The 23,859-nt window shown below is 41.0% G+C and overlaps 1 protein-coding gene across 1 annotated transcript in view; it reads left to right on the top strand.

Annotated features, from left to right (window-relative positions):
• LOC126249274 (protein eva-1) overlaps positions 1 to 23,859 on the top strand; it is a 308,032-nt gene that overhangs the window by 243,815 nt on the left and 40,358 nt on the right. The window contains exon 4 of the mRNA XM_049950928.1: positions 9,529 to 9,777. Coding sequence (XP_049806885.1) covers positions 9,529 to 9,777 — 249 coding nt within the window. The remainder of the gene's footprint in view (positions 1 to 9,528; positions 9,778 to 23,859) is intronic.

A 23,859-nucleotide genomic window follows, 5' to 3' on the forward strand; every position in this document is an offset into this window, starting at 1 on the left:
TCAGATCTTCTGCTAGTTGTCATGAATGCTGCTCAGGTACATGGATACATCTAGTATTGGGCTAAAGGGTGACACTTAGTAATTATGAAGAAGGATAATGTTATTAAAAATGGGTTTTCTTTACTCACTGAAATGAAATAGAAATATTGAAAACTCTGACAGTCACTCCTCTCATGCTGCATCCATGAATGTTAAGTGTAGTAACAAATATATCAATGTTTTACAAGTGCCCACTGCCATGAACTTAGAGTTTTGGCCAAGTACAGATTGTATATAGATAAAGTGTTCATCCTCAATTGGAGGCTGACATGAATATCAAGCATAGGTTCCAAATATCAAAAGCTTCTAACATCTAAGAGAAAAGGGAACAGAAAGTCTTACATCATTACATATTCTTATCTCATGACTAACAGAAGACAATTGTAAATAGGGTAATGGAAAATCCTTGGTGGAATATAAATAACAGAAGGAATAAAGGTAACAACTCACTGAACAGCTGAGGTGCTGAGACAGTGATAGACTCATAAACGAAGCTGAGAAAGTTGCTACCTTTCGGACAGATCCTTCTTCAGAGATATACGAAGTGCACATACATATGCATGCACAGATGGAATGAGAGAAGGGAGAAATAAAACAGGAAGTGGGAGGGAGAGTTAGGGAAAGGTGGTCGATGACTAGGAGGGAGTAGCAGCAGTTGAAGGGGATAGGAATATGACACTGGTGAGTATGTTCTAGCCACAGAGAGGAATGGGCGACTACATAGTGCCAGCACAACTTCACAGGGATGAGGGGTTGTGGCAGGTGGGGGTGAGAGAGGGGAGAAATGAAATGTGAAATGGGAGGGAGAGTTAGGGAAAGGTGGCTGATGGCTAGGAGGGAGTGGCAGCAGTTGGAGAAGATAGGAATATGACACTGGTGAGCACATTCTGGCCACAGACAGGAAGAGCTGTACACAGTGCATAATGGTGTGGGGAGGAGGGCGATTGACAGTAGAAGAGTGATGGGGGTGCGAGTGTAAGATGAGCGAAGCTAAGATCATGGTGCAGGAGTGGGTGCGGGTGTTGGGTAGGGAGTAGCTGAGAGTTAGGGCAGGAGGATTATGGGTTTGAAGGATGTGTTGTCAGGACAGTTCCCATTTATGTAATTCAGAGAAGCTGGTATTGGGAGGGAGGGGTCAAAGGATCTAGATGGAACAGGTTGTATAGTAGCTATCAAATTCAAGCATGTTGCACTCACCAGAGTGTTTGACCACTTGATGGTTAGAATATGAACTCTGGAATATTTACATATATAACTACATTCTACTTTGTGGATGTACAGGAAAAGCTTTTCAGATTGCAATTACTACTCTCAGAATTCTTTATGTGGTTCATAACTGCACACCTTGAAAAACTTGGATAAAACTGCACAAAATTTTTGTAACCAAATTTTCTGTAGCTGCCACCCACATCAAGTGATGAATGATGAAGGAGCACTTGTCTGGTAGCTCATGGATATTGAACAACATGACATTGCTAGAAGGTCACGAAAATTTTGTTAGCTGAAATTGCTGAGAGACCATGCATTCATACAATACAATTTGTGCTTGAATTTGCTAGTATATTCCCTGTTTGAATGTGTTAAAAACAAGTGCTTTTATATACGCTCCATCATAAAATGAATGGCAGATTTTATACTCTTGGATATTAGAAATTAAACTTTTCCTTTCTTTGGTATTGAAAGCATTGTTAAATTTTTTAAAAAATTTGATCATTGTCATCTGAATAATTGTCATATGAGCTATATTATCATCACATTCCTGAAAGTGAAACAATGGTAGCTCGTGAAGCTATTCATGCCTTTCAGTGTGTGTAGTATTTCAGATAGTGGTAGGCTCACTGCGTGAAGCAATTCCTAGTTAATAAGGAGGATTTGCACTTTTTATAGTTCCTTGAATGAGAATTTTCAACCTGAAGCAACAACTCAACATAAATTGTGTTTCATTCACATACTATACAGTTTTTACACTGTATACATACGCAAGTGAGCAGATCTACATCTACAGCCATACTCTGCAAACCACTGTGAAATAGAGATCAAAAATGTGCTCTATATACTTGCTTAAAACTTGCCAGTCAGTTTTATGATGTCATCTAAAAACTTGCAGCCTCTGTAAGCTCAGAGACTCAATTTGCAAGTCTCCACTGCTGCCTATTTAAGTGAAAACTCGTCACTTGAGTCAGTTGTCAGGAGCAAGTGGACTACACCAGCATAAAAAGGAGAGGAAGTACATGAGTTTGGAGGTATAGCTGAGGACTGGCTGCATTGCCACAACATATGTAACCTTTGGGCATGTTTATTAATGGTGTGCTTCCAGGTTTTCTGCCAAATTGTTGTTTTCATTTTATGCACAATATTTTGACAACCAACCTAGCCATCTTCTGGTGCTGCGAGTGTTGCTATTATTTATATTTGACACCTGGCCTCCAAGCAAATGGATGGATCAGTCATTAAAATATTGTGCATAAAACAGAAACAACAGCTCAGCAGAACACACAGAAGCATGGCATTAATCAGTCACACCAAGAAAACCTGAGAGATCACATGACAGTTGTTATATATCAATACAATGACTGATCAGTTAGCAGTGAATATTATTCTCTACCTCTCTCTCTCTCTCTCTCTCTCTCTCTCTCTCTCTCTCTCTCTCTCTCTCTGTCTGTGTCTCTGTCTCTATCTCTGTCTCTGTCTCTTCCTCCTGCTCTGTGATGTGTGTGTGTAAAACCTTTTTGAAGCCTGCTGTAAATTTATTTTAATATTGCATCTCTATTCATAGAATGTCTAACAATTATGTTGACTTACACACACCTTTGACATGTTATCAAGTCTGTGTCAACAGTACAAGAAGCCAGACTTGAGGATGAATAATGATTAATTATTAAAATAAATTTACAAAAAAATGAGTGATAAGCTACATGACTCGCTATTAGCCCATGAACACAAGTTGCCCTGATCAAAAGAATACACAAATAGCACACCTTTTGGCCACAGGACAGTGATATTCCTCAGTGCCTTGTTTTTGTTTGACTGCGTACATATATTTTGTCATGATGAATGTGGAATAAACAAGAATACAAACACTTGTTTGCATTGGATGAAATGTGTATGTTTTTTGTCTGAATTGTCAACTATAGCACTGAATGTGTTTCAGACATCATTCTTCCTCTATTGGAGCACATTCTCTGTTGTATACACTACATCACTTAATTTTAATCTTATATCCTTGACAGTGTCACAAAACACAGCTTCAGTAGAGGTCATCTGATCCTGACAATTGGCCATTTCGCCCCATCACTGCTACTTTAGCTACTATAGTGGGGAGGAAGTAAACCAGTATAGTGCTGACCTAACAGTGGTGTTTTGATTTCTAATTTACTCAGCCCTCAACATTAGACTCATACTCATTCTCTTTCTGATCTCTACTGTGAAGTGCATGGCAGAGGATAATTTCCATTGTAATGCATGTTACGGTTCCTTTCCATTCCATTCACACTGGGAGAATGATTGCTTAAATTTCCTTGTGTGCACTGTATTTCGTGTAGTTTTGTTTTCAGAGTCCTTACAGGGTTGATACATATGGGGTTGCAGTATATTCCTAGATTTTTATACAATGCTCATTTTTGAGACTTTATGATTGTATTAGACACTCTCAGTATCTTGTATTGCCTCATCTAGCTACAGTGCAACCATGAAATCATATGTAAGGATGGTCATGGTCTACAATGCTCATTTTTGAGACTTTATGATTGTATTAGACACTCTCAGTATCTTGAATTCCCTCATCTACACTCCTGGAAATGGAAAAAAGAACACATTGACACCGGTGTGTCAGACCCACCATACTTGCTCCGGACACTGCGAGAGGGCTGTACAAGCAATGATCACACGCACGGCACAGCGGACACACCAGGAACCGTGGTGTTGGCCATCAAATGGCGCTAGCTGCGCAGCATTTGTGCACCGCCGCCGTCAGTGTCAGCCAGTTTGCCGTGGCATACGGAGCTCCATCGCAGTCTTTAACACTGGTAGCATGCCGCGACAGCGTGGACGTGAACCGTATGTGCAGTTGACGGACTTTGAGCGAGGGCGTATAGTGGGCATACGGGAGGCCGGGTGGACGTACCGCCGAATTGCTCAACACGTGGGGCGTGAGGTCTCCACAGTACATCGATGTTGTCGCCAGTGGTCGGCGGAAGGTGCACATGCCCGTCGACCTGGGACCGGACCGCAGCGACGCACGGATGCACGCCAAGACCGTAGGATCCTACGCAGTGCCGTAGGGGACCGCACCGCCACTTCCCAGCAAATTAGGGACACTGTTGCTCCTGGGGTATCGGCGAGGACCATTCGCAACCGTCTCCATGAAGCTGGGCTACGGTCCTGCACACCGTTAGGCCGTCTTCCGCTCGCGCCCCAACATCGTGCAGCCCGCCTCCAGTGGTGTCGTGACAGGCGTGAATGGAGGGAAGAATGGAGACGTGTCGTCTTCAGCGATGAGAGTCGCTTCTGCCTTGGTGCCAATGATGGTCGTATGCGTGTTTGGCGCCATGCAGGTGAGCGCCACAATCAGGACTGCATACGACCGAGGCACACAGGGCCAACACCCGGCATCATGGTGTGGGGAGCGATCTCCTACACTGGCCGTACACCACTGGTGATCGTCGACGGGACACTGAATAGTGCACGGTACATCCAAACCGTCATCGAACCCATCGTTCTACCATTCCTAGACCGGCAAGGGAACTTGCTGTTCCAACAGGACAATGCACGTCCGCATGTATCCCGTGCCACCCAACGTGCTCTAGAAGGTGTAAGTCAACTACCCTGGCCAGCAAGATCTCCGGATCTGTCCCCCATTGAGCATGTTTGGGACTGGATGAAGCGTCGTCTCACGCGGTCTGCACGTCCAGCACGAACGCTGGTCCAACTGAGGCGCCAGGTGGAAATGGCATGGCAAGCCGTTCCACAGGACTACATCCAGCATCTCTACGATCGTCTCCATGGGAGAATAGCAGCCTGCATTGCTGCGAAAGGTGGATATACACTGTACTAGTGCCGACATTGTGCATGCTCTGTTGCCTGTGTCTATGTGCCTGTGGTTCTGTCAGTGTGATCATGTGATGTATCTGACCCCAGGAATGTGTCAATAAAGTTTCCCCTTCGTGGGACAATGAATTCACGGTGTTCTTATTTCAATTTCCAGGAGTGTAGCTACAGTGCAACCCTGAAATCATATGTAAGGATGGTCGTGGTACTAATGGATGTCATCTTATGCCATACTGTTCCTTGCTACTTGTCATCTTAGGAGATAGTGTTCCTTGTTGTTGCAATTGGTCAAGGAATCACAATATTGCACACTAACACGGCTCTATTCCATCATGTACCCAATATTCTCAGAGGGGGAAGGTCTGGAGGCCTTTCTGGCCAGAGTAGTCTTGGAGAGTGGAGAAGAAGTAATCACATGGATATTGTCCTACTGGAAGACTATGTGTCCCTGACATCGTTGAAATGGCAACATAATGGCCTGAATTAAGTTTTGGATTTACAGTGCAGTGCTCCCTCAACAAACACCAGAGATAAACTATCATTATTGGCTTCACACCATGATGACTATATGTGGCCCTATATGTCATCATATCTGCCCTCATCTCTTACCGCACAACTACTTCAGTCACCTTTCAGTTTCTGTTTTTATTGTATCTTGTGAGACAGGTTGAATGCTGATGAAGTATGAGAAGATTCTTAGCAGGTGCCACCTTTGCTCATAGTCCAGCTTCCAGGAAACAATTGCTGATGCTCCTAGACAATCTGAGTGCAGCATTGATCCTAATTTGTGCTGTAGTTGCCTTTAACATCAAAATGATCATGTGATGCAGTGGTCCAAATGTGACCATATACTGCTGCCATTTGTAACCAGGACAATGAATATGAGCATCTTCTGTTGCCCAATAGCACCAACATTCATACATTGCTGACACAGCACATCCAGTGTGCCCAGAAATTCTTTATAAGCTCACTAAGAGTGAGTTAAACGCCCAAGTTCTTCACATTGGTAGATGTGTGTTTCTTACTCTGTTCACAGTCTGTCACTTTGAATCATTGCCTTTATTGTCATATATCAGTGCAAATATGTCATACCTGTTACCTGCAGATGTATTTATTTTTAAATTTCCACAAATATATGTCTTCATTGAGTGAGGCAGGGGGAGGATATGTTAAAACAGAATGATGTGTAACAGTTATCAGCACCAGTGCATGATGGGAGTGGTGACTGGGTGGGGGTAAGGAGGAGGCTGGGGCGGGAGGGGGAGGGAGAGTATGGTTGGAGTGGCAGACAGTGAAGTTTTGCAGTTTAGATGGAGGGCTGGAGAGAAGGTGCGGAGGGGGGAGGGGGTAAGTAGCAGAAAGGAGAGAAATAAAAATAAAAAGAAATTAAAAGACTGGGTGTGGCGGTGAAATGATGGCTGTGTAGTGCTGGAATGGGAACAGGGAGGCGGCTGGATGGGTGAGGACAGTGACTAACGAAGGTTGAGGCCAGGAGGGTTATGGGAATCTAGGATGTATTGCAGCAAAAGTTCCCACCTGTGCAATTCAGAAAAGCTGGTGTCGGTGGGAAGGATCCATATGGCACTGGCTGTGAAGCAGTCATTGAGATGAGGGGTATCATGTTTGGCAGCGTGTTCATCTACAGGGTGGTCCACTTGTTTTTTGGCCACAGTTTGTCGGTGGCCATTCATGCGGACAGACAGCTTGTTAGTTCTCATGCCTACATAGAATGCAGCACAGTGGTTGCAGTTTAGCTTGTAAATCACATGACTGGTTTCAAAGGTAGCCCTGCCTTTGATGGGATAGGTGACGTTAGTGACCGGACTGGATTAGATGGTGATAGGGGGATGTATGGGACAGGTCTTGCATCTAGGTCTATTACAGGGGTATGAGCCATGAGGTAAGGGATTGGGAGGATGGACGAGTATATTGTGTAGGTTCGGTGGACGGCGGAATACCACAGTAGGAGGGGTCGGAAGGATAGTGGGTAGGACATTTCTCATTTCATGGCATGGCGAGATGTAAGCAAAACCCTGGCGGAGAATATAATTTAGTTGCTCCAGTCCTGGATGGTACTGAGTTACGAGGGGAATGCTCCTCTGTGGCCAGACTGTGGGACTTTGGGAGGTGGTGGGAGACTGGAAAGATAAGGCACGGGAGATATGTTTTTGTACAAAGATAGGAGGATAATTAGTGAGACCCTCAGTATATTTAGAGAGGGACTGCTCACCACTGCAGATGCGATGACCATGGGTGGCTAGGCTGTACAGAAGGGACTTCTTGGTATGAAACAGGTGGCAGCTGTCGAAGTGGAGGTATTGCTGGTGGTTAGTAGGTTTGATATGGATGGAGGTACTGATGTAGCCATCTCTCAGATGGAGGTCAGCATCTAGGAAGGTGGCTAGTTGGGTTGAGTAGGACCAGGTGAAGCAAATGGGGGAGAAGTTGATGAGGTTCTGGAGGAATGTGAATAAGGTGTCCTCACCTTCAATCCAGGTGGCAAAGATGTCATCAATGAATCTGAACCAGGTGAGGGGTTTAGGATTCTGGGTTTTCAGAAAGGATTCCTCTAGATGGCCCATGAATAGGTTAGCATAGGATGGTGCCATGTGGGTACCCATAGCCATACCGCGGAATTGTTTGTGGGTAATGCCTTCAAAGGAGAAGTAATTGTGGGTGAGGATATAGTTGGTCTTGGAGACTATGAAGGAGGTTGTTGGTTTGGAATCCATAGGGCATCTGGAGAGGTAATGTTTGATGTCAGTAAGGCCATGGGCATTAGGAATGTTAGTGTACAGGGAGGTGGCATCAATAGTGACGAGCAGGGCACCGTGTGGTAAAGGGAAAGGAACTGTGGAGAGACGGTCAACGAAATGGTTGGTATCTTTTATATAGGAGGATAGGTTCTGGGTAATAGGTTGCAGGAGTTGGTCTACGAGAGCAGAGATTCTCTCAGTGGGGGCACAGTAATCAGCCACAATGGGGCATCCTGGGTGGTTGGGTTTATGGACTTTAGAAAACATGTAGAAGGTGGGAGTGCAGGGATTGGTAGGGGTAAGTAGAGATATGGACTCTGGGGAGAGGTTCTGGGATGAGCCTAAGGATTTGAATAGTGATTGGAGATCCTGCTGGATTGCTGGAATGGGATCACTTGGCATGGTTTGTAGGTGGAAGTATCTGACAGCTGAAGGAGTCCTTCTGCCACATAATCCTTGCGGTTCAAAACTATGGTGGTGGAGCCTTTGTCTGCAGGTAGGATTATAAGATCAGGATCAGTTTTTAGATGGTGGACTGCGGTTCTTTCTGCAGATGTAAGGTTAGTATGCATGTTGAGGGATTTGGGGAATTATGGTGAGGCAAGGTTTGAGGATAAGAAATTCTGCAATGTTAACAGGGGGTGGTTTGGAGGCAGTGGGGGTGGATCACGGTTGGATGGGGGAGTGAACTGAGTTAGGCAAGGTTCAATATTGGTCTTTGGTTGAGTCTGATTGGTCGGGTTGGTGGTGAAAACGTGTTTCCACTGTAGGGACTGGGAGAAGGAGAGAAGGTCTTTAACTAGTTCTGCATGGTTGAATTTGGGAGTGGGGCAAAAGGTGAGGCCTTTGGAAAGGACTGATATTTCTGTGGGACTATGATTTCTGGAGGAAAGGTTCATGACTGTGTTGTGGGTTTGCTTAGGTTTTGAGTTCTGTGTGTTGGTGGGAGGGAGTTTCGGAGGGTGGGGTAAGTGCAGTAGGTCTGCAGGACAGGATTGCTCAGCTATGAGGGAACGTGGGGGAGGTTTGGAGGTTGTTGTAGAAGTGGCGGACAGTGGTACTCTGAGGCAGGAGTAGGAAGTGAGCAGCATGGAGGTGGTGTTGTGCATGTTACTCAAGTTCCTGCAGGGCAAGAATTTCAATGTGCGTTATGGGTTCCAGGAATTTGGGATTACATAGCAGGAGAATTTTAATTTTAAGAGTTATAATGAAATATTTTTCACTTTCATATTTTCTAGGTGGCAAATGCAGTTTAAATGAGAAGAAAGATAAGTATTTATTTTTCTGCTACAGTTCTACTCAAGTTTAAAATGTATGATTTAGAATTGCATTGTGCTTACTGCATTAGATATTTGTAAAATTTATTTTATGTAGGTGACATAAAATATACCATGTAGTATACTTTCTCTCATGAATGTTGTAAAAACATTTTGTATGTTACAGTTTCATTGTAAAACAACTCAACATCAGTAATAATGTGGCTCATTTTAGCTACTGTGTATCCAAAAGAGGAGCTCATACTTAAAACATCTAATTGACTAATTTTTCACTTAATTGACCATTTTTATGTGAACTTTGCAGTACATCAGTCATGTGGAATTCTAGAAAGAGCCACTGGTACTATATCTTCACAATTATCTTTATGAACTAAACATTGACCCCCTTCTTAAAGCATGGTTTGTTTTAGTTCCCCGGAAAGTGCTGATGGAAGCCATTGAGGAAGCAGCTCAGGCAGATGAAGTAGCAGATGATCACGAAGATGACCTAGATGCCTATGACACTGCAGATGAAACAGGTGCCTTTTCTCCATCTCCGAATGTCCAAGGAGCAGGTCCTGGGCTCAACGACAGGGGAACAGGAGGTGCAGCACCTGCTAGAGACCCTACAACTCTCTCACCTCATGCTCCAGTACATGATGGAAACATCAATCATTCTGGTTAGTGTGAAATCTACACAGAAAAGTCATACATTATCCTTCCCAACAGATGCTGTGTTGCCATACTCAGAATAAGATATATGGTCAACAGTAACTGAACAGCATGTGTTGAAGGATAATAACTTTCTTTGAACCAAGGTTCTAAACTATCTTCAAGAATTGTGAATTTTGTTACATCACTACTGGCCAGTTTATACCTTAGAAACAATTTTCAGTTGACAGATTTGTACTGATGTACATGTGCGTCAAAATATGTTCCAGTCCAAAAGTTTTCTTTAACTTGAAGGGAAATACTGATGACTTGATGTACCAAGCAGCTGTCTAGCACTTTACAACAACAAAATTACACACTTCATACAGGGAAGAAATTGAGACATAAATCAAAACATGTAAATGGTAAAATAAATTAATAAAGGACTGAAGAAAATAGATAGAAAAGAAGTGACAAACAGTAAATTGCAGACAGGGAGATAATGAAACGGACAGAGGCTAAGAGCAGGAAAACCATAATGTGGGAGGCCTTAAGGATTGAGAAAAGTTGCAGAAAAGAAAATTAGCAAAGAAAATGAGCAGATGGAGACTAACTTATGTTAATTCTAAGTGTATAATAAAAGCACATTATGCACAGCAGGATTTTGCACTCACTAGTGATACAAGAGAAGATGCAAATGAGTGACATGATAAGTTTAACATCCTATCTTCTCTACATGTAATGTCTTATTTAGTGATTGTTCTAAAATAACTAACTGCTGTAGTGTCTTTTTCACTGTTGCAACCTTTTTCCACATGAGTTTTTTCTCTAATTCCAGTCATAGAGACTCTTCTACTTATCTTCATGATTCTCCATCAGTTTAGCTTTAATACTTATCCAATTTACATATATTTTGCCCTTATACTTCAACACATTCCTTTCACCAGATCTGACTAACAATCTTTGAAAGCATTATACATAGGTGTGAACAATGGGGCTATAAAGTATTAGCAGAAATTGTCTAACCATGTCACACAATACCTTTAAGATCACACGCTACCCAACTAAAAATGTGAAGCACCCAGAACACATGGTCAGATTTCAATGTAACTTCATATGCATAAACACCATCAGTAGGTTTATAAATTTATAAATTGCAATTCTCTGTGACAGATATAATGATCACTGGAGTGCATTAGTATTGTCCATGTTTAGTGTTCTTACGAGGTCAGGTAAGGTGTATACAGATCACGAACACTGTCAGGTGTTGAGTCATTGCTGTAAAGGATATGAAGATGCCATGTACCCATGAGAGACAGCATTATCATCACCTGACAGAGATGGAAAGGGGCCTCATTAGGGATCTTCATCTGGTCAAATCATCCAGTATCTAGATTCTTGGGGCACTAAAAGTGTGACCACTGTTGTATGCTTGACTGAATGGGGAACATGAAGGCAGGTATACTCATTATCATGAAGATCAGATTGACCATGACTGACTGCCAAAAGGGAGGATTACCATATCGTGCATGAAGCACACTGTGCCTGCCATCTGAGAACAAGTAAAGGACTCCAGATGTGTGTGAATTCCTAAGGGACCAAACTGCTGAGGTCATCAGTCCCTAGGCTGACACACTACTTAAACTAATTGATGCTAAGAACAACACACACACCAATGCCCGAAGGAGGACTTGAACCTCCAGTGGGAGGGGCCACGCAATCCGTGACATGGCGCCTGGGAGGGGCCGCGCAATCCGTGACATGGTGCCTCAAACTCTGAGGCCACTCCTCATGGCTAAGGACTCCAGAATGAAATTTTCACCCTTCAGTGGAGGGTGCACTGAAATGAAACTTCCTGGTAGAGTAAAACTGTCTGCCGGACCAAGACTCGAAATCAGGACCATTGTGTTTCATGGGCAAGTGCTCTACCAACTGAGTTACCCAAGCACAACTCACAAACCATTCTCATAGCTTTACTTCTGCCAGTCCTTTATCTCTACCTTCCAAACACCACAGAAGTTCTCCTGTGAAACTTGTGGGACTAGCTCAGTTGGTAGAGCACTTGCCCTTGAAAGGCAAAGGACCCGAGTTCAAGTCTTTGTCTGGCACACAGTTTTAATCTACCAGGAAGTTTCATATCAGCACACACTCTGCTGCAGAGTGAAAATTTCATTCTGGAAACAACCCCCAGGCTGCAGCTAAGCCATTTCACCACAATATTCTTTCTTCCAGAAGTTCCAGACCTCCAAATTTTGCAGGAGAACTTCTTTGAAGTTTGTAAGGTAGTAGACGAGGTACTGGCAGAAGTTAAGCTGTGAGGGCGAGTCATGAGTCATGCTTGGGTAGCTCAGTCAGTAGAGCACTTGCCCACAAAAGGCAATGGTGCTGAGTTTGAGTCTCAGTCTGGCACACAGCTCTAATCTCCAAGGAAGTTACAAGTAATGGAACTCCGGCAACATACTGTAATATCTCGCACCATTATTCAGAGACTAACAGCAGCTAGACTAGGGAGTTACGATCCCACATGTGGGCTGTAGCTAATGTCAAAACACAGACAACTGCAATTGAAGGGGTGCTTTGACTGGAAAACAAAGACTTCTGATGAGTGGCATTGCCTTGTGTTCAGTGATGAATTGCAGTTTTGTGCTACACTGGATGACCATCGTAATGAGCAGGGTGGTGACCTGGAGAGAAGTCTCATTCTTCCAATGTTTTGGAGAGACATAGCTTTGTTACTCGTACCATTGTGGTGTGGTGAGTCATCATATACGACTTAATATAATGGGTTGTAGTGAATGAGGGAACTCTGATGCCACATCTCAGACATCCTGCATACTGAAAGAATCGTTTTGCCATTTTTCAATAGATTAATATTCATCCTTCCATGGCATATGCCTCTATGAACTGTCTGCATGATGTTGAAGCACTCCTGTAGCCAGCAAGAGCACAATATCTTTTCACGATACAACATATGTGGGACCAGTTCAAATGTCAATTCCGTCCCAGTGCCCGTATGCAGGATGTCAAAGACTAGTGACAACAGTTGGCCAATTTGCCTCAGGAGAGGTTACAACAGCTTTATGATGCCCTTCCCAACTGAATCAGTGCATGCATCCAGGCAAGAGATGGTTCAACATCATACTGTTAAGTGGGCTTATACTGACATGTTCTTTATAGACTTGATTTGGCTTTGCAATCAATGCAATAATATCACGTACCCTGTCAACCAATGAAGTTTCATTTTTTTCTCCTGCCCTTTTTGGTGCTTCTCTTTTCATGTCAGGCAGTGTGTTTCTTCTCCAATTCCATACAGTCCACTCCAATCTGTCATAAACACTACCACCAGCATCACCATCACCATCTTGACTTGTATAACTTGACATAAGAACACCCAGCATTAAATCTGTGTCCTTTATCAAAATCTCCACATATATGTACCTAACTTATCTCCCTTGAATCTTTTACTCAGTATGTTTAATATTCTCCCATTGTTATCAATGGCTGTGGTAAGTATGAGTCAGAAGCTCTGCACCACCTCCTTGTCAACACCATTTACAAAATATATGTATCTAACACAGTGTCTCCACTGCTAAGGCATCTCATAATATTGCATGCATAACCTTACATTTAAATATACATCCTCTCATATCTCCACCCGAGACTTCACAGTCCTTACATCTATGTGTACATTAACTAAGACATCATGACAGAAGTAATGTCATTGGTTATTGCCTCAATTGCAGATGATTCAATATTTATGTATTGAAGACTGCAATTCATTATCTGCAAACTTCAACTTAGAACACAAACAATATTTTTGAATAAACAGGAAAAAATATATTTCCACAGCTATACAGTACCTATGAAGATTTTTATTCAGCCATTATCAGTTTCAAGGTGGGTAACTCTTTCAAATCTCTTGATACCATCATTACAACCACATACTGTATATCTATAAATATTGCACATGCTTATTATTTGGATGTCTTGTTGGGCATATTTATTCATATGAATGTAATTTTCCACTGTCAAATGTGGTGACTGCTTTTTGTATATGTGACTGTAATGACTATGTTAAGAGCATTTGGTAATGAGATATGTATTTTGAAACTATTAATATCTGACCAAGTGGTTTAACAAGTGTAATTATGGATAATATTTTTTCCTGTTAATCATTAGTGACTACAGAGCCAAGTATTATTCACCAAGATGGAGAGAATTGTGAACATTCTCAAGTGCCTAATATTTGTACCAGTGATGTTCCCATCTTATGCCCTTGATCACATTATAGACAATGTATTTTATGCCATCTTCTATGTTTCACTTTTGCTGTTAAGCATTTTTTGTTTCTAAATTCATCTTAATGCAAACTAAAGACTTACCCCCTACTCACTGTAAACAGTTCCATTTTAAATAATAATTACTTCATCTTTGAGGGCCAGTATTACAAACAAGTAAGATGGATAAGAGCTTCTTATCTTAAATCCTGTGGGTTAGCAACTACTTACTGGTTTGAAATGACTGGTGATACACTCACTGTAAGAAGTCATATCAAAATTGAGCTTCTTAATCTTTACCATGCTTTCTAAATATCCTATGCCATTTTTTTTAATTTTTCTGCTCACAAATCTGAGGATGACTCAAAGCACATTTTTTAATACTAAATCACTAAACTTGCCATCATTGTCTCATTTATCTTCCCACTGTTTTCTCCCAATCATTTCACATGCATGAACAAAGAATTCAATAGATATGGCAGCAACTTTCCATGTAGTTCAGGTACTACATAAAGACCCAGCTTGGAAGACAAATAAATACAGCTGTACTCCCCTAGATGGTTCTGCTAAAAGTGCATACCTTTGTCAGTGAAATCATCATAAGCCCTATATTCTCTCCTACATTTTGTAGATCATCAGAGGGATAATCTATCAAGACTGATGGTACTGGGTAATAATGTAAAAATATATATTTAGAGATACATGTAATGAGATGCAAACCCATTAGGTTCCAACTGCAGAGTCATTTATCTATGACAGAAATGTAAGTGTACAGAAGTCATTCAAAGCAGGTAGTGTCATTATTATGTGCTTCTTACTGTGGTAAAATCTTTGTTTCTTTGTTGCAGTTTGTTTACAGCAAATGCTTCATTATGTGTAAAAGTTAATCTTTTAACTGCATTAATTATGTACCTGATATCCTCTTTGAACAAACATCATGTGCAAAAAATTGATAATGTACAAAATTCCTTGTACATGTAGAGAGTAGATGGCTGTAGAATGCTAAACATTTTTGAGTGACATTTAGTATGGTTGGCATTTAATATGGCAGAGGCACCACCTTGTTTCTTTATGTAATACATGTGGCAATTTAATAAACTTAGATTTCAGGTCTGAAACCTTGTAGTAGCAGGTGGTTTGTCAGAGTGTTAGCTCTAGTCGATAACCTGCCAAAAGTTTGTATGTTCTGGCCTTCATTAGAAGATAAAAATCAAATAAGCGAAACCATCATTAAATAAAAATGACACTCAGCTTCTGGAAAATAAAAATGGTGATATTTATGCAGGCAGATCAAAAGCAGTATATTTTTGTGGTTTACAATGCTAAACAATCATTTGGTGTCATGTAACCTTTGATTTCTGTCATGTAGCTGCCAACTTGATTGTGGTACTAACCTTGTCACATCATTTTGAAAATACCTCCAGAAAATACCTGCCAGAAAATGTCATGATAGTATCAAAAAGGAAATACATTGAGAAAACTATAAAATTGCAAGACCAAATGGATAGTCAGTATTTACCTGCAATAGATGAAAGTCTTAATACTGCTAATAGACACATACAAAAGTACAGAATATTCTCCTAGCTTTTGGAACTATTAGTTCCTTCCTCAAGGAGGAAAGTGGGTTTAGTTGTGGAAGGTTAGAAAGAAACAGCAGATAAAGAGATAGAAGAGGTAGCTGGATGTGAGGATCCAAATAGGCCATGTGGTGTTGCAACAACCGGGACTTTTGCAACTGGGTACGGGATGTTGCTGTTGCAGAAAGTTCTTCATGTCCATTGATGCATTCAGTCAGTTTGTTGGTGGTCATTCCCATACAAAATGCCATCCATGGCTGGGTTGAACTAAGTAGTAGTGGAAGGCTTTACAGCAGGAATAATTCAGAGGTAGTGATAATAGAGTGAGAATGTCAAGTAGTTAGATGAGGATTTTATGCTGATTAGGAGGATGACAGAAGAGGAAAGTGGGTGATTTGGGGAGAGCAGGAAGATGTAATTTCATTTTAGTGTGCACTTGAGAAAGTTATAGCCTTAATGTAGAAATATATTGATGCATTTGAGGCTTGAATGTTACTGGAAGATGAGGGAGAAGCTCCTGTGTTTCTTGGAGTCTGCAGCTATATTTGTCAGAGAGTGAGAGGATGAAACAGCCAAAGATATTTACAAGTGGACAAGCTCTGTGGGGTACTTGCAGAGTCAGAAAGCCTGGGAGAAGTAGGTGCTGGTAATGAGGAATTCAGTGGAGCATACATTTGGCGCTATAGGGAATGGAGTGTTTGATGTGGAAATAGTGGTAACTGTCAAAGTGGAGGTATTGTTCCTTTTCAGTTGGTTTTATATAAACTGAAGTTTTGGTAATGGCTTCAGTGAAGTGTAGATCAACAACAGGGATGATGGCTTTGGATTTGGAAAATTATCCTGGGTTTTGGAGTTGGTAAAAGGAGTTAAGCTACTACAGAAAGTGGAGTATTTCTTCACCCTAAGTCTGGAGAACAAAATTATCGTCAATTAATCTGTGCCAATGCAGGGAATGCAGTTGCTGGGTCTTGAAATGTGCGTCTTCCATGTGGGAGGATGGTGTATGACACGGCCATCCCACTTCCGTTATGTTTTTGGGTCTGGCCATCAAAGGTGGAGTGTTTAATGGTAAGAATGAAGTTGGCTAAGGAGGTAATAAACAAGGTTTTAGCGAGAAGTTCAGGTAGCTGTTGGGGCAAGTAATGCTCTACAGCTGAGAGTCCATGGAATGTTAGTGTAGATCAAGATCATACTGTTAGTGACAAGGAGTGTTTCAGGTGGAAGTTGGGTGTGAATGGATTTAAAACATTCAAAGAGTGTTTTGTGCCATTTCTTTAGTATCAGAGGCTCTGTGTGATGAATTGGAGATGCTGGTCTTGAATTGAAAATGTGCTATTGTGTATTTTTGAACAATAGGTTTAATGAGACAGAGTTCAAACAGCAGACTGTACCCTTTAGCCCATAGTTGTTGATTTTCAGTGTCATCTGTAATGTTATAGAGACACTTTTCTGAGAAATGACTGTGATTATGATTTTTCCTTTTTTATTGGTGCTATTACAAACATTTTACTTGCTAATTAAAAATGTATTTCTGTGTACATAATTTGTCATTCCTTTTTGTCATTCATCCTTGTATTAAAATGCACCAAGTAAATATAATCAGAAGCATGTTTTACATATTTTCACAGGTAAGAGGTAGATTTTGCACGTTGCAGCCTTTTCAAAAAGAAAGAAATAGGAAACACAATTACTGATACTTACAAAGTTGCTTATTCATAAAGTTTTCTATAGCTGAAAGTGATTTAATAACTTTAAATGTACAGCCCTTCATCTTTTACATTAACATAGTTCACAAGAAAGATATGCAGATGCTAAGGTTAACACATGATTGTTCACAGAAAAAAATTGAATGTTAAAGGTAATGCAATAGCCACATGTAACATGAAGTACTTTAGCATGAGAATCCACATATTTCATTTGTCATCAACAGTGTTTCGTAACTAGATTTGGAATTTCTGCAGATATTGTTTAGCATCAGTTGTGTGTGGTGGTAGTAACCTATAGTGGAAAGAAGCTTGGGGCTTTCTATTTTCCTCACAATGTAGTTTTTTGTAATGCTTCAACTAATACTAATTTATTGTACTTTCAATTTTCTGATCTGAAACTTACCTATACAAATATAAATTTTTAAGAATATTGCGAAAGAACTTTCTCTTCCGAGGTATATCTGTAATCCCTCTTACTTTTTGTATATCACCATGCAAGGCCACTGCAGTGTTCTTGAACTGCTGTAACATTCACTGTAACCAAGATCCCAGTATTTTACTACAAAAACTTAGTGTCAGTGGCAGAAAGGAGAACACTGCCCGTAATCTAATAATATAATTCTTTTGTATGTATGTGTAACATCTTTAGGTGAAAATTAGCAGATGATAGAGGCTACTACATGAGTGCCTTCTGACAGGGAATGAGTAGTCAAAGGTGAATATTACTTATTTTTATTGATGTAGACAACTTATATCTTCTAGCAACAACTAAAGCTCACAGAATTTGTTCAAAGTGAGGACCACCAATCCCAACACATACAATATAATGGCAGATAAAATTTTCCTTCATTTTCTCAAATATGCCTGTTGCACGATGAGACAGGCTGCTAGAATCCTACCATCCAGTTCTTTAATTTCTGCTGGTGCTCCGTGCACTGATAACTACATGTAATCTCATAAGAGAAGAAATCCAAGTGAGTGAAACTAGAAGTTAACATTTTTATTTGGTCACATTTGTGCCCACTTAGCTCACAGCAAACAGATTATACTGAGAGTTTGTTAGGGACAAAAGGTTTGTAGCTGTAGTCACGTGTGACTCATTTAATCTGGCCGGCTGCGGTGGTCTAGCAGTTCTAGGTGCTCAGTCCGGAACCACGCGACTGCTACAGTTGCAGGTTCGAATCCTGCCTCGGGCATGGATGTGTGTGATGTCCTTAGGTTAGTTAGGTTTAACTAGTTCTAAGTTATAGGGGACTAATGACCTCAGAAGTTGAGTCCCATAGTGCTCAGAGCCATTTGAACCATTTGAACCATTTAATCTGACAGTAGAAAGTCCAGGACGGAACTACAACAACATGAAAAGGATAGACTGCTACTCATCATAGAGGAGGTGTTGAGTTACAGACATACACAATGTAAAAACTGCTAAACTTTTAGCTTTTGGACGAAAAAGTCAGACAAGCATGACTTGCACGCATATGGCCATTGTCTAGGGTCACTCAGGCAAAGAAATATGTTCAGCATGTATGAAAAATTTCTTGTTTTGTGCTATTCCTGTTCACACGTTGTAGTTTTCCAGAACACTGAGGTGTCTGCCATTACCGGCTTTGATTACTATTGCTGTTTATGTAGTGTAGTTTTCCAAAAGAGTGAGGTGTCTGCTGTTACCACCTATGATTACACCTGTATATGTTTCTAACTTGTGACTGATGTACTTAAATTAAAAGTTCTACTAGTGTCAAATGGCCAGTTTTGTACTCAAATGGCCAGTTTTGTACTTTACACTCTGATTTGTTCTTTGTCTATTGTGTCAAATGTTCTGCTGGCCATTTCCAGATAAATCTCCTCAGATTGTTTCTAACAGTAGTGATAGCTTAATTGGAAGATACTTTGTCTGAATTTTGGTGCATGCATCTATGAAATTGTTACTTTTTAGGTTATGTTAATACCTCATCTTTCAACTCTGAGGTGTGTAAAAAAAAAGTAATGAAGCTGGCAACACTGCTAGCGATCTGGCAATGCTGTGTTATTCTACTTATGTAGAACAGTGTGTCCATTGCTTCCAGATGCTCACTCCAAGTTTCAGTTCCGTACAACCATCAGATGATTTTTGAGAGCACCATCAGGGAAGTTGTGTATTTGATGTGTGTTACAAAAATGGAACAGCAGAATTTAGAGTAAAGTTTTTTGTTAAACTTGGGGAATCCAAGAGTATGACCTTTGAAAAGTTGAAACAGCCATATGGGGAACATACCTTATCAAGACCACATTTTTTTCACTGGCACAAATAATTTTTTGCAGGCCAGGAACACGCTGAAGATGAATCTTGCTCAGAGAGACCATCAATTTCAAAAACCAATGAAAACATTGAATGTGTGCATGCTCTTGTGAGACTGCTCCTCCAGGACAAGCTGTCAATCAAGTATTTTACAAAGATGTTCTTGAAAGGCTCAGGAAAAGGGTGAATCAAGTGAGATCATACATTGCAGACAGGTGGATGCTACATGACAAAGCTCCATGTTATACAGTCACTTACATTTTTAACCTCAAAAGACATTCCTGTTGTTCCACAGCCCCTCTATTCAACTGATCTGAGTCCTTGTGACTTTTTTCTTTTCTAAAATTGAAAAATGGCTTGGAAGGACATCATTTTGTGACTCTGGAGAACACCCAAAAGAATGACACCACCATGTTAAAGGCCCTACCAGTTGAAGCCGTCCAGTGTTGCTACCAAGACTGGGAACAATGACTCTGCCAGTGTATAGGTGCAAAAGGGAATTATTTTGAAGGGCACAGTATTGCTTGAAAAAAAAAACTTTTGTAGCTACAAAATCTGTGTCATTACTTTTCTTACACACCTCGTACATATCCTACTTTGTTTGAGTTTTGTTCTTGTATGTAGTTAGGCATCTTATGTGTAGTTTCTTTTTTCCTCTTTTAGCTTATTTCTGTAATGTGCTGTTTGCATGTGCACATAGTTGTTTTGGTTGTCAACTTTTGGAGATAACTGATGTGTTGATATACCTATTTCCCCTTTTTTTCTTCAGTACTGGGGAATATGTAGAAAGGTCACTGCCTCCTATACAGTATTTGTATAGAATTCAAAACAATTGTTTCTTTATTATTTTCAATATTGGCAATAACTGCTGTTAGTCTAAACTTGGTAGTTGGCTGTGTGATGTGAAGTGATCTTTCAAGAATTGTATATTCTTATTTACAGATATTCAGTATTTGCTCTCAGCGGCATACATTAGTAATATTTGTGCATGTGGGATTACTGATATTCATGTGTTTAAGTTGAATAGCAGTCTTTGCTATTTTGTCTTGATGCAGTGTTGGGTGAGAAGTGTTAGACAATAGTTGGCCAGGTGGTACAAGATTGTCTGTTGTATAGTTTTTTTCAACATTCATGGTGTAAGATTCTCTTGTATCATTCTTCTCTTTGTACTTGCTTTCCTGTTCAATATGCTTTTCAATTATAAGTTGATTTGAATTCATTTAAATGTTGTTTCTGACAGTGAAAACTTTGCAATGAACCTAACCAGGGTAAAACATAAATGCAAACTGTGCTGAGAATTACTCATTCTACCCATGTGTCAGATAATGAGAGTTTAGAACAGTCAGTATGTATGTGAAGAGGGAAATTATTTGAAATGAAGTGGCTGAATTTGAGATTTTTACATTGTTACGGAGTTTGGTTCTTCTATGTGTTTCCAAATTATAATACCAAAAGAGTGCTCCAGCTGTTTCCTTCATTAAAGGCAAGATGTTCATGGACTACACAGATGTTTGTAGATAATTTAGTTGTTCTCAGAGTTTTAATAACTGTGATGTGTTGGTAATTGGTTCTGTTTTAAGTTTCAACAGCATGTATTTCACTTCAGATTGTCTTGTGAACTTTGATGGTATTGTATTTAATATTTTGTATATTGTCATCAAATCACTAGGAGCAAAGAAGGGGAAAAGTCTTGTGGTGTGTTAGCAGGGAGCAGCATGCAATGAGAGTTAGAGTATGTGAAATGGGAGGGGGAGGAGGTGATAGGACCAAGGGGATGGGAACTGTTTGATGGAGGGTATGAGCACAGTAGGTTACTGTTGCTTGAGGCTGGTGTGATTTTGGGAGCATTGAATGTGTTGCAAGGATAATTTCCACTTGTGCAGTTTAGAAAAGCTGATGGTGAAAGAGAGGATGTAGATGGCTTGGATTGTGAAGCAGCCATTGAAATCAAGCATGTTTTTTTTTTTTTTTTCAGCTGCATGTTGCACCACAGGATGGTCTACTTTGCTCTTGGCCACAGTTTTCTAATGATCATTAATCATGGGGGACAGCCATACCAAAATAAAAAAAAAGTCCGCACAATAATTGCAGCAGTGCTGGTATATGACATGGCTGCTTTCACAGGTGGCACAGCCTCTGATGTGGTATGATAAACCTGTGACAGGACTGAAATAGGAAATTCTGGGTTGTTGGATTCAGCAGGTTTTGCATCTGGGATATGATCCCTGTGGAAAGGGGTTGGGATTCGGAGTGGCATAAGGATGGACTAGAATGTTGTGGAGGTTATAGCATTACAGAACACCACTTTAGGAGGGACGAGAGAGAAGGGGTTGAGGTTATGAAGGAATGAGAATCGAGTGTCTTGGCCCTAATGCCAGATCATGAAGATGTCATCAGTGATGGTGGTTCATTGATGATATTGCCACGATTTGGTCTCAGAGTGAAGACACTAACACACAACCTCAACACTTTCTATCCCATCTGCTTCACTTGGTCCTCTTCATCCCAGTGTGCCACCTTCCTGGATGTTGACTTCCTCCTTCCTGATGGATCTATTCACACCTCTGTCCACGTTAACTCCACCAGCCAGCAACAGTAACAGCATTTCTACAGCTGCCATCAGTTTCATACCAAAAAAATCCCATACAGCCTGGTCACCAGGAATGGTGTATCCATAGTGACAAGAACTCTCTTGACCAGCATGCAGGGTTTTAATTATCTATCATCAACCCCAAAATTAGGGACATCCTACCCAAGATCCTTTCCACTCCTCCTAAAGTAGTGTTCCATCACCCTTACAGCCTCTACAACATGCTGGATGATCCCTGTGGAAGACCTAGATGCAAGACCTGCCCAGTCCAACAACCCAGCACTTCCTTTCTCAGTCTTGTCACAGGCTTATCCTACCCCATCAGAGGCTGGGCCACTCGTTAAAGCAGCCATGACATATACCAGCTCTGCTGCAACTATTGTGCAGATTTTTTTATATTGCTATGTCTAGGAAACAGCTGTCCCCCAGGATCAATGACCACAGAAAACTGTGGCCAAGAGCAAAGTAGACTATCCCGTGGTGCAAAATGCAGCTGAAAATAACATGCTTGATTCAATGGCTGCTTCACAACCTAAACCATCTACATCCTCTCTTACACCACCAGCTTTTCTATACTGCACAAGTGGGAATTATCCTTTCAACACATTCAATGCTCCCAAAATCATACCAGCCTCAAGCAACAGTGACCTACTGTGCCTACACCCTCCATCAAAGAGTTTCCATCCACTCTGTCCTATCACCTCTGCCCATTTCCCATATCACATCCCCTAACTCTCATTGCTTGCCACTCTCTGCTAACACACCCAGAAGACTTTTCCCTTTCTGTGCTCCTCTTCTTTTCTGCTCCCCCCCCCCCCCCCCTCCCTCTCCGTCTCTCCCCACCAGCCTTCCAAAATTGCACTGGCATCCTTGTCCTGCCACCTTGTCCCTGCATCCTCTGTGCCAGGTAGAGCAGATTCCTCCCCCCCCCCCCCCCAAAGCCAGCTGTCTGTCTCCCTTTCCCACTCCACTCCAGATTGCTGCTTTCGCTCGATGCAATACAGCTGCATTCTGGCCACAGTGGCCAGAGGTAGCAGTCATGTGTGAGTGAGGTGGGCCTACATGTGTGCATGTTTTTCTTTTCATTGTGCGTGTCTGCAACTCAATGTGTCTTCTTTATGGTGGGTAGCAATCTACCCTTTTCATAATAGTGATTTGATAAAAATATAGAAAATATTAAATATAATACCACTGAAGTTCACAAGACAATCTGAAGTGAAAAACATGCTGCTGAATCTTAAAACAGAACCAAATACCAACAAACCACAGCTATTAAAACTTTGAGAACAAGTATAATTAGTGACAAACATCCGTGTATTCCATGAACATCTTGCCTTTAATAAAGAAAACAGCTGGAGCACTCATTTGGTGTTATGTTTTTGAAAACAAGTAGAAGAACCAAACTCCATTAACAATGTAAAAGTCCCAAATCCAGCCACTTTATTTCAAATAATTTCTCTTTTCACATACATACTGGCTGTTTGTAAACTCTCAATATAAGACACATGGGGAGAATGTGTAATTCTCAGCATAGTTTGAACTTACGTTTTACTATGGTTAGGAACATTACATAATATATAGAGGATACGTGTTTTTCCTTGTCAGAAACAACATTTAGATGAGTTCAGACCAACTTAAAATTCAAAAGTATACTGAAGAGGAAAACAAGTGAAAATGGAATAA

Source organism: Schistocerca nitens, chromosome 3, assembly GCF_023898315.1.
Source record: "Schistocerca nitens isolate TAMUIC-IGC-003100 chromosome 3, iqSchNite1.1, whole genome shotgun sequence".
NCBI lineage: Eukaryota > Metazoa > Arthropoda > Insecta > Orthoptera > Acrididae > Schistocerca > Schistocerca nitens.